This window comes from Clupea harengus, chromosome 21 (genome assembly GCF_900700415.2).
Source record: "Clupea harengus chromosome 21, Ch_v2.0.2, whole genome shotgun sequence".
NCBI classification, from domain to species: domain Eukaryota; kingdom Metazoa; phylum Chordata; class Actinopteri; order Clupeiformes; family Clupeidae; genus Clupea; species Clupea harengus.
This window is the reverse complement of record NC_045172.1, coordinates 26,377,101-26,389,600: the sequence shown is the minus strand read 5'-3', so window position 1 is coordinate 26,389,600 and position 12,500 is coordinate 26,377,101. Positions and strand designations below refer to the sequence as shown.

At 48.7% G+C, this 12,500-nt stretch overlaps 1 protein-coding gene across 2 annotated transcripts in view; it reads right to left on the bottom strand.

The window, feature by feature from the left end:
- Positions 1-4,985: 4,985 nt before the first annotated feature.
- Positions 4,986-12,500, bottom strand: part of LOC105901605 (ETS translocation variant 5-like) — a 9,382-nt gene continuing 1,867 nt past the window's right edge. Inside the window, exons 6-13 of one of the 2 annotated variants that reach the window (XM_031558466.2) lie at positions 10,154-10,277; positions 9,362-9,673; positions 7,844-8,157; positions 6,762-6,827; positions 6,570-6,638; positions 6,272-6,444; positions 5,990-6,097; positions 4,986-5,266 (exon numbers count right to left, since the gene is read on the bottom strand). In XM_031558466.2, coding sequence (XP_031414326.1) covers positions 5,018-5,266; positions 5,990-6,097; positions 6,272-6,444; positions 6,570-6,638; positions 6,762-6,827; positions 7,844-8,157; positions 9,362-9,673; positions 10,154-10,277 — 1,415 coding nt within the window. In that variant the 3' untranslated portion in view covers positions 4,986-5,017. The remainder of the gene's footprint in view (positions 5,267-5,989; positions 6,098-6,271; positions 6,445-6,569; positions 6,639-6,761; positions 6,828-7,843; positions 8,158-9,361; positions 9,674-10,153; positions 10,278-12,500) is intronic. The other variant, XM_031558464.2, reaches the window with a different exon arrangement.

Here is a 12,500-nt window from a genome sequence, read left to right as displayed (position 1 = left end):
CACACACACACACACACACACAATCTTCACATCAGAGTTCACACACCCATTCCTCATCTATAGCTTCTCTCGTTGCTAACATGATGAAATGATATGACTGTATGAATGCATGAATGACACACAAATAAATCAATATTGACAAAATTGCCATTTTATGGATTGAAAATTTAAAGAGATACTGCACCCTTTTGAGTTGTAAACTAAATGATATTTAAAGAGATACTGCACCCTTTTGTACTGTTGTTGAGCTGTAAACTAAATTATATGACTGTATGGCTGTATGAATGACATGAAATAAATCAATATTGACATTTTATGGGTTGAAAATACCTTGAAGCGCCATCTACTGGTTTAATCCAGCCCTGCACCTTGTGAGGCCAATTAGAGTGGCGTAGAGCGGACTGGTTGGTACATATCTACATCATGATATTTACATGTGAACTCCATCGAGACGAGAGTTTAGCCCCCCAAACCCCCTTGCCCACTTTTTAATGATCTAAATGATGCAGTGGGTGGAGTTGGGGGAGCATACAGTTCACCCAGATATCCACAAGGTGGCGCCCTTTCCCCATGAGAGAACACCCTACCTAGGCAGGTCCAAGATGTGTGTGAAGACCTGACACACACATCATACACACACCACACCGCAACACACCACACCACCACACACCACACCTGTTAGAAGCATGTAACACTCTATTAGTGTTCGTCTTTTATGGTTTCTTTCTACATTTACATTTAGTCATTTAGCAGACGCTTTCATCCAAAGCGACTTACATATGTGCGACTTACAATGTATACACATTTTACATTTTACACTGATGGCACACTGCACATCAGGAGCAATTAGGGGTTCAGTGCCTTGCTCAAAGACACTTCGACAGGGAATCGAACTAGCAACCTTCTGATTACTAAACGACTTCTCTACCTCCTGTACCACTGTCGCCCCACTGTCGTTTCTCTCTCTCTCTCTCTGTCTCTCTCTTGTCTCTCTCTCTCTCTCTCTCTCTCCTGTCTCTCTCTCTCTCCCTCTCTCTCTCTTGTCTTGGTGTTCCATCCTAGCCTCTCTCACACCGCAGTGCTAAATATATTTCTGTTGTCTTAGCGGCTAATTAACTGTGTGACAACTCTGGCTTTAAGTGTGTGTGTGTGTGCGTCAGCAGGGGTATATATATGTGTGTGTGTGTGTGCGTCAGCAGGGGTATATATATATATGTGTGTGCGTGTGTGTGTGTGTGTGTGTGTGTGTGTGCGTCAGCAGGGGTATATATATATATATGTGTGTGTGTGTGTGTGTGTGCGTCAGCAGGGGTATATATATATGTGTGTGTGTGTGTGTGTGTGTGTGTGTGTGTGTGTGTGCGTCAGCAGGGGTATATATATGTGTGTGTGTGTGTTAGAGATGTAGGGCAGTTGTTCAGCGCTTAGGGAGATCAGTAATGTATTTCAGCAGCCAACCCCCCCCCCCCTTATTAGTCGTGTGTGTGTGTGTATGTGTGTGTGTTTTATATAAACATTCTACACACATAGCAACTACATCAACAGCCTTTACAAGAATGTTGGAACCTCTCATCTTACTACACACACACACACACTCAGACACACACACGCGCACACGCGCGCACACACACACACACACACGCACACACAGACACACTCTCACACACACACACACACACACACACACACACACACACACACACACACACACACACACACACACACACACACACACAGGGCTCTCCACTGCCCTGTGCCAGGTAAGAGCCAGAGCCTATCAGTGGGAGACTGAGGGAATTCAGGATTCAGGTCAGTGCTTCCCTCATGATGGAGCCAGGAGCTGAGGATCTGACATCTTCAATAACACTCAGAGACTGTGTGTGTGTGTGTGTGTGTGTGTGTGTGTGTGTGTACACACCCAGAGACTTAATGCTTCAATAACACCCAGAGACTTAATGCTCACGAACTCTTCCAGCGAGAGGATCAGGCTCAGGGGCCAAGGGTCATCACTGATCACTTCACCCTCAGAGAGAGAGGGAGAGAGGAGAGAGAGAAAGAGAGAGGGAGGGAGGAGGGAAAGAAAGTGTGAGGGAGAGGAGGGAGAGAGGGAGAAAGGAGAGAGCAAGAGGGAGGGAGGGAGGAGGGAAAGAAAGTGTGAGGGAGAGGAGGGAGAGAGACAGGAAGAAAAGAGTGAAGGAAAGAGAGACAGAGAGGAGGAAGGGGAAGGAGGGGTAGAAAGGAGAGAGGGATGGAGAGAGAGAGAAATAAGAGAGAGGAGGGGCAGGTGAGAGGGATTGGGGGCTAGGAGGCTAGTGCTGGATTAGCTTCATTTAGCAGAGAGGTTTAAGTTTAACCCTAAATAATAACCCTAACCCGCGGGCGAGTCCGCGATTTTTGTACTTTTTTTTTGCAACATGAACATGCAAATCGACTGTATAATTGTGGAGGAATTGACCATTTACTTTAGGCATGCATTTGTAGGTGTTTTTGTCGTGAAAACTGCTGGGGCTTAACAGGAAATAGGAGACCATAGGGTTTAATTTTCAGAAAAATCTAGAAATGTGGGAACATCGGGACTAATTTTTCAAAATTGTCAGTGAAAAAAAAATCCTTAGAAATGTGGGAACATAGGGCTGACCCCGGCTAATATCCTAATGCTAATATCCTAATGCTAATATGCTAATATCCTAATGCTAATGTCCTAATGCTAATATGCTAATATCCTAATGCTAATATCATAATGCTAATGCTAACGGCCATGGTGTGGCTGTTACATGACAACACTGACAAGTTAGTAGGAGAAAATCTGTATAAGTAAATTAAGAGTTTGGAGTTTAAAGATGTTACGTGACCTTCCCCCATACACCAGAGAGAGACTCAGCAGACGTGGAGTGCAGAGAGTTTATTGGACCCAGTACAGATCATACGCCCACACACACACACACACACACACGGCAGTACAGATCATACGCCCACACACACGGCAGTACAGATCATACGCCCAAACACACACACACACCAGTACAGATCATACGCCCAAGAGCAGAGTGAGGAGGGACAGAATCCAGTCAGAACCCGGTCACCAGGGCCAGGGCTGTCTGTAACCATGACTACCGTTTCTCCACACACTTAGCTTAGCCCGTCGCCAATCTCAGCATTTCCATCTCTACTTGGTGTGTGTGTGTGCGTGTGTGTGTGTGTGTGTGTAGGGTCTTTCAGTAATGGATAAAGGCCGCCAAGGTGTCCTGACATACAAAAACATTAAACGAAGTGGACGCACAGAACTCCACTACGCAAAGCCTAACGTTAGCCGTTAGCCGTTAGCTTCCTCCGAATATAATCCGGTTTTCATACACGCATTTAGGTATGCATAACATCAGCCCACAAAGGAAACATTTAGTCTAAAAAAGGTAATAGAGGTTGCTTGGTTAAAATGAATTCCAAAATTGAAGACCGAAATTCTTGCTAACATTAATGTTAGCCGTTTCCATGTTGACTAGCTTGCCAGTTAGCTAGCTCTCCAGATAACAAATGTTACTTAACCATAGAATTTAACAGGTATATATACCACTTATCACAATGAGAATATATGCATTTTGTTAATTCAATGTCTACACAAAACACACTCACTGTGGTACAAATATCAATTGAGCAGTTTACCGTTTATTATTGTTGCTTTGGTTACCAGATCTGCTTCATCATTTACAGACATGCTATGGCAAGCGCTGATTGATGACTGAGCCAATCAGAAAAGAGAGAGAGTATCTGTGGCGTCATTTGGGCCGTTTGGAGGCGGACCCGGCGCTGAACATGTAAAGGGTGTCACTTAAGTGCCTATGAGCCAATGAGAATACACCTGTGCACAAGCCCCACCCCCTCCCCCCCTCCTCACAGTTGGACCCCCTGCTTCACAAAGACAGACTTCAGAATATGTTTAACAGTGTATACAATTACAGACAAAAATGGAGACTTTGCAAAAATATATTCATATATATATTTATAGATTTTTTTTTTTTAAAAGTCTTTTAAAACCCACCCCCTCCCCCAAATTAAAGTCTCTGTAGAAAAAAAAACAGCAGAGGAAACTTGAACGTTACAACGTAAGAAACACCTGCACTGTCACCAGCCGAGAGTGACGGTTTGTCGTTGTGTTTTAGCAGGAACACACACCTGTCCGCGCGTACGTTGTGTTTTAGCTCCTGAGGGGCCGGATAGCCAACAGCCACAATCAAAACACAAAGAAAAAGACGCAGGAAATGCCATACAGTTCACAAAAATCACTGTCTGCATTCCTGAAAAAAAGATTACATTTATATATATATACTTAGAAAATCAAAACACTTTCTTTTTTTACTTTTGGAAAAATACTATGAGGGATCCCTTTAGCTCGAACGGTTAGAAAAATACAGAGGGAATGAAAGCCGACATCTATGGAGGCTGAGGCCGAACCCAGCGGGGGATAGACACACACACACACACACACACACACACACACACACACACAGGTCCAGCGGGGAATAGACTCAACACCGGAACCATCACTGGTCCAGCGGGGGATAGACTCACACACACACACACACACACAGGTCCAGCGGGGGATAGACTCAACACCGGAACCAGCGCTGGTCCAGTGAGGGATAGACTCAACACACACACACACACACACACACACACACACACACACACACACACAGGTCCAGCGGGGGAATAGACTTTGGACTCAACACCGGAACCAAGTGCTGGTCCAGAACAGGGAAGTCAGCCGGGTTTCATCTGGCACCTTCCGAGCTGCCTTTGTCTGACGGTTACAGTCATGCATATGCCTCTGTATCAGTGTGTGTGTGTGTGTGTGTGTGTGTGTGTGTGTGTGTGTGTGTGATCTCCACACCGCTCAGCAGTGTTGACAGTGAGTGTGTTGGCATGTTGGGGGGGGGGGGGGGGTTTGAGCGATAAAGTTGATTTTGTTTTGTGTTCGTTCGGTCATCCATCCATTGGTCTCTCCTCTCTCGTCTCCTCCCTAGAAGGCGTAGACGTCGGGGAAGGGCATGCCTGCGGGGGGGCACTGGTCCCTGGCCTCGGGGCCCGGGGGGTGGTAGGGGACGCTGGCGTGGTCCTCGTAGTGGGACAGGGGCATGGTGTCATCCTCGGGGACGGGGAGCCCCTCTGGCTCGGCCTTCAGGCTCGGCCGCTGGTTATCGGGGAAGGCCATGGAGAACAGAGCCTCGGGGTCACACACGAACTTATAGACGTACCGCTCGCCTGCCACCTACACACACACACACACACACGGGACAGAAGAAATCAGTCAGTACCGTACATGTGATGCACAATGCTTACTTTCTCTATTGCTGAACAGGATCATTTAAGACTAATGGACTATGAACTACAGAAGGGGATAGTTTTAATACATTTAGGAGGTTCTCTCTGATGTGCTCATTAGCTGCTGCGTGTTTAGGGGTGGGGGGGGGGCTGTGAGTGATGCACAGCTGGGAAGAGACTAGATGACTGGGAAGGCTGCGATGATCAGTGGTTCTCAAACTTTTTGTCCGGGGACCCCATAAAATCCATTTGCCAAGTCTCGCGACCCCCCACACATTTTGACAGGATATTATAGGTCTAAATTCAGTTTCATCTTGAATGATGAGACTACTTGCTGAGACAATATTAGTTTTCATTATCCACCCTGATGTAGAAAACACCATTTCTGATAGACTATACGGCATGTCAAAGCCTAATATGTTGATGCACAGGGCAGCATCATTTTGCGACCCCCAAAAAACTTCTGGCGACCCCACTTGGGGTCCTGACCCCTAGTTCGAGAACCACTGCACTAGATGACTGCGAAGGCTGCGAGATCAGATGACTGGGAAGGCTGCGAGAGATGCGCTAGATGACTGGGAAGGCTGTGATGGAGTGATGCACAGTGGGCTGTGTGGGAAGAGAAGGAAGAGAAGGAAGAGACGGAGGAGAAGTTGGAACGGAAACCTGCCTTTACCTTCTGCATGATGCCCTTCTCGTAGTAGTAGCGCAGAGAGCGGCTCAGCTTGTCGTAGTTCATGGCGGGACGGTTCTTCTGGATCCCCCACCGACGGGCAACCTAGAGAGGGGGGGAGAGAGAGAGAGAGAGAAAGAAAGAAAGAGAGGGAAGAGAGAGAGAAAAGAGTTTAATCTCAAAAACGAAACAAACCACTTCACTAAATCAGCATGTGTGTGTGAGTGTGAGTGTGAGTGTGTGTGTGAGAGCGTGTGTGTGTGTGTGAGAGAGACTGACCTCCTCGGGCTCGATGAGTTTAAACTCCAGGCCACGGCCAGTCCACATGATGTAGTGGCTGTTGGCCGGATCGTCCAGCAGCGTCACCAGGAACTGCCAGAGCTGCAGTGACCCCCGTCGCTGGTAGGGGGGGCCATCCCGAAACACACCACCCTCCTGCTTTATTATCTTACCTGCAGGGGTTACAGAGGGGGGGTTAGAGGTGGCAAAGAGGAACGAACTACTTGGATGTGAATGCAGCAACACTTTGGGTTTAACTCAAGTTTAATCTGGAGTGGTGTGTGTGTGTGTGTCTTACCATCGATTCTGTCTGGGACCACACAGGTATCGTCGTAGTACAGGTGAGAGTCTCCATCGAACATGAAGCCTGTGAGGCAATACAGAGGACAGGTTAGCACCAGCAGGTTGGGGCACGATAGCAATCTGCCAGGGTTGTTTATACACACACACACACACACACACACACACACACAAACACACACGCACACACCTTCACTGTTGCTCCTGTAAAGGTTGGCCGACTTGCTGACAAATGATGACTGGCAGTTTGACACCTCTGTAAGAAAACACACACACAAAACAGAGTTAGTCACTCTCATAGAAACCAATGCATCTGTGAAAACAAGGCAAAGAAACTAAATAGCCATCTAAGACTGTGTGTGTGTGTGTGTGTGTGTGTGTGTGGATGTGTACGTGTGTGTGCTGGGCATGAGAAATAGATGAAGACGTCAGAGAAGGCGTCAGGGGTCAACCTGTGACATCACAATGGCTTAAGGACAACTACACACACACACACACACACACACACACACACACAGTACTTAAGCACAATACTTTACTGATTTAAAACACGGTAGGACACACACACACACAGCCTGTTCACAGCCAGGAGTATTTACGAGCCGTAAAAAGCTAAGAAGCTTTTCTGTTACATCACTGAATGACCTGTCAATCAGGGGCAAGTGCCCAAGAGACCGTGGGAGCGTGGGAGTGTGTGCGTGTGTGTGTGCAAGACTGAGAGAAAGAGAAAGTGTGCGTGTGTGTGTGTGTCTGTTGCGGGGGATGTTCTCTGTTCTTGGGGAAGTATTACTGTGAAAAGCCCCCATGGAATAACACTGTGGGTGCTAACTCATGACCTAACGGCTTACGGCTAACCGCCTTACTCTTCCCCTCGTCTCCCTCATCTCTCTCTCTCCCAGGCTTCAAGCCTCTTGTCTGACTCAGCCACTGACGTAACCACACACACACACACACATCATCACACTCACACACACATAATCACCATCACACTCCAGCTGCCAGGATTCACCCATCTCACTCAGCCCTCCCTACAGCACCACACACAGCTAGACAGTAGACAGGGTGTGTGTGTGTGTGTGTGTGCATGACTGTTTGTGTTTGTGTTTGTGTGTGTGTGTGTGTGTATGTGTATGACTGTTTGTGTGTGTGTGTGTGTGTGTGTGTGTGTGTGTGTGTATGTGTGTGTGTGTGGATGACTGTGTTTGTGTGTGTGTGTGTGGTGTTGCAGTGTGTGTGTGTGTGTGTGTGTGTTACGGCCTCCTCCAAACCCACCTGTGTCAAACCCAAAGTCCCGCGGCTCCTGCTTGATGGACACCTGGCGGAAGGGGGGGCGCATGTGTGTGGGGGGGCACAGGCCCTGCTGCTCGCCGTAGCGGGGGTCCACCAGCTCCTGCTTGAAGGCCTGGGGGGGGCCGCCGCCGGGGGGGCCAGCGTGGGCCACCGGCTCGGACATCTGCCGCTGGTAGGGGGGGCGCATGTGGGGTTCGCACGGGACACCCCCGCCAGTCTGGGAGGAGAAGGGGGTTCGGCAGGAGGGGCTGCTGGGGGGGTACGGCCGACAGGGCTCTGAAAGCTGCCTCTGGAACCTGGGGGGGGGGGATGGACAGAGAGAGGAGAGAGAGAGAGAGAAAGAGAAGAAGAGAAGAGGGATGGGTGCAAAGACAAAAGAAACAGAGAAAAAAGCACTTTGAGAAACACTTTGGACATGTAGAACGTATGGGAATGATCTTTGGACATGTAGGATGTATGGGAATGATCTTTGGACATATAGAACGTATGGGAATGATCTTTGGATATATAGAACGTATGGGAATGATCTTTGGATATATAGAACGTATGGGAATGATCTTTGGACATGTAGGATGTATGGGAATGATCTTTGGACATATAGAACGTATGGGAATGATCTTTGGACATATAGAACGTATGGGAATGATCTTTGGACATATAGAATGTATGGGAATGATCTTTGGACATATAGAATGTATGGGAATGATCTTTGGACATATAGAATGTATGGGAATAATCTTTGGACATATAGAATGTATGGGAATGATCTTGGTGCCTGTATGTCACTATCCCTCTACATTTTACATTTAGTCATTTAGCAGACGCTTTTATCCAAAGCGACTTACAATGTATACACATTTTTACATTTACACTGATGGCACACTGCACTGCATCAGGAGCAATTAGGGGTTCAGTGTCTTGCTCAAGGACACTTCGACAGGGAATCGAACTAGCAACCTTCTGATTACCTTCTGATTACTAAACGACTTCTCTACCTCCTGTACCACCTCTCCCCCATGGCACTGAGAGTATAGCCAAGCGATTATTTGAACTGCTTTAAATAAGCCTTTCAGAAACTGGGTTAGTAGCTTCGCAAAACTCATCCTCTTGCAGCCATCAACAAGCCTCTTTAGAGCGTGCGTGTTCTCTGATCCTATTGGCTGCTAGCGCATGTAGCCGTGTGCTAGCCAATGTAGCCGTGTGCTAGCCACTGTAGCCGTGTGCCAGCCACTGTAGCCGTGTGCCAGCCACTGTAGCCGTGTGCCAGCCAATGTAGCCGTGTGCTAGCCTACCTGTGCTCTGTGCTGTATGAAGCATGTTTAGCCGTAGGCTAGCTCACCTGTGCTCCGTGCAGCTGTGTGCTAGCCTACCTGTGCTCTGTGCTGTATGAAGCATGTTTAGCCGTATGCTAGCCCACCCGTGCTTTATGTAGCTGTGTGTTAGCTCACCTGTGCTCTGTGCTAGCTCACCCGTGCTGTGTGTAGCTGTGTGTTAGCTCACCTGTGCTCTGTGCTGTATGAAGAGTCATGATGATTCATGGGTGGGTGGGGCACGGCGAAAGGCGGGCTTTGGCCATGGAGTGGGTGTGTCGTCTGCTGGAGTGGGTGTGTCCTCTGCTGGAGAGGGTGTGTCCTGTGCTGATGGGCGTGTCCCTGCAGTGCTTGCAGAGGTCCTTGGTGCTGCATATGAGAAGGCGTGGCTTGTTTCTGGAGGGGGTGGGGCACTTGCGTGTGGGAGGAGCCACATGGCGAGACTGGGGTGGAGGGCGGAGTCAAAGGCTTGTTGAAGTTGATGGGCTTCCTGCCGTAGGCACTGGAGAGAAGAGGGCGGAGTCAGAACAACAGGGAAACAACAGCAGCGGAGAGGTAGGTTGCACCTGTAGTTGTAAAGGCACTCTGTGTGTGTGTATGTGTGTGTGTGTCGGTCTGTCTGTAGTTGTAAAGGCACTGTGTGTGTGTGTGTCTGTCTGTAGTTGTAAAGGCACTGTGTGTGTGTGTGTGTGTGTGTGTGTGTGTGTGTGTGGGTGTGTGTGTGTGTGTGTGTGTGTGTGTGTGTGTACCTGTAGTTGTAAAGGCACTGTGTGTGTGTGTGTGTGTGTGTGTGTAGTTGTAAAGGCACTCTCTGTGTGTGTGTGTGTGTGTGCCTGTAGTTGTAAAGGCACTGTGTGTGTGTGTGTGTGTGTACCTGTAGTTGTAAAGGCACTGTGTGTGTGTGTGTGTGTGTGTGTGTGTGTGTGTGTGTACCTGTAGTTGTAAAGGCACTCTATGTGTGTGTGTGTGTGTGTGTGTGTACCTGTAGTTGTAAAGGCACTTCTCTCCGTAGGGGGAGAGGCGGCGGGTCTGGCTGCAGGGACTCAGCTCTCCGGAGGGACTCTGCTCCCGCTTCACCTTGGTCTGGGGGCCCCCGTGGAATATCACTGCACACACACACACACACACACACACACACACACACACGTCAGGACACACTGGTGCACACACACACACACACACACACACACACACACACACCAGGACACACTGGTGCACACACACACACACACACACGTGAGGACACACTGGTGCACACACACACACACGTCAGGACACACTGGTGCACACACACACACACACACACACGTGAGGACACACTGGTGCACACACACACACACACACACGTGAGGACACACTGGTGCACACACACACACACGTCAGGACACACTGGTGCACACACACACACACACACACACATCAGGACACACTGGTGCACACACACACACACACACGTCAGGACACACTGGTGCACACACACACACAACGCGCACACACACATCAGGACACACACACAGACATGCATACACGCACTCACACACACACACACACACACACGGAGGCACCATGTGTGTGTGTGTGAGAGAGTTAGGGAAATGCGTTTTACGCTGGTGGCTGGTAGAACGGCCAGGGTGCACAGACTTTGGCAGTCAGAGTTTGGGGGGGGGGGGTCTGGGGGGGTCGGCATGGTAACTGCCCCTCTCGCCCAGCTGCAAAATTCCCAGTGAATGAGGGGTCTGTGAAACCAGCGGGCACTGTGCCAACCGAGCCCTACCCGTGCCAGTGCAGCTACTTCTCACACACACACACACACACACACACACACACACACACACACACACCAATGCAAACAAAGACACCTACACATTCAAAATGACATGAATGGGCAAATTTACACTCCCCTCCTCTGCACAAACTCACATGTGTACGCAGTTTCTGTGCAAACACACACATATACACGCACGCACACACACACACACACACACACACACACACACACACACACACACACACACACACACACACACACACACACACAGCTTCTGTGCAAACAAAGACACCTATACACACACACACACACAGCTTCTGTGCAAACAAAGACACCTATACACACACTGACACACACACACACACACACACACACACACACACACACACAGCTTCTGTGCAAACAAAGACACCTATACACACACACACACACACACAAATGGACTAATTCACACTAAAGGCGTCTGCATTTCTCCAGTGTATTGTATGAGAGATTAAAAGCACACAAACACAAGCCCACATCTGTTGTGCTGGCAGACACAGAAATGGTGTGGATACACACACACACACACACACACACACACACACACACACACAGTAAGAATCCTCAGGCCATAAAAGTGTCAAGGCACCAAGGCCTGACCATGAATTACAGCTCCACTGCGGCAGACCAAGCCTCTCTCTGGCCTCACTCAACCACACACGCACACACACACACACACACACACACACTTCCTTCCACTCTTCTACACACTCCCTTCACTTTTCCTTACACTCACACATAGTCGTTTTTCCTTTCTCTCAGAGTGCACACACACACACAAGTTCATATGATCCCTCATCTCTCACCACACACACACACACACACACACACACACACACACACACACACACACACACACACACACACACACACTTCTGGACTCTAAAGACTGAAAGGCTCCTTTGAGCTCCCTTCACATGTTTGTCTTGGACCACACTGGACCGGCACGGAGCAGAACAGAACCGAACCCAGAACAGAACACACACACCCGGAGGCACCATGGGCTACACACACACACACACACACCATGGGCTCAGCACACACACACAGACACACACACACGGAGGCACCATGGGCTACACACACACACCCGGAGGCACCATGGGCTACACACACACACACACACACACACACACACACACACACACACACACACGAGCCTGGTTCTGACGGCCCGGCCCAGATCAGCTCACTTCCACACACGTCTAAGAACCGGCCCAATTAATCTGGGTTGAGAGAGTTTGAATGTGGATGGCTTTAAAAAGAGCTGAACCACAGACATCTCCCCACGGTAAACTGACACACACACACACACACACACACACACACACACACACACACACACACACACACACACACACACACACACACACACGCCTTTCCTTTCTCTTCTAGTCTTTGTGTCCCCACAAATCAGTTGGGAGAAGATTTGAATATAAAACATTTTAACGATTGTTTCTTGTTTTCGTCTTTGTTGTTCGCAAAACATGTCCTAAATTAATTCTACAGGGAGGTTTTT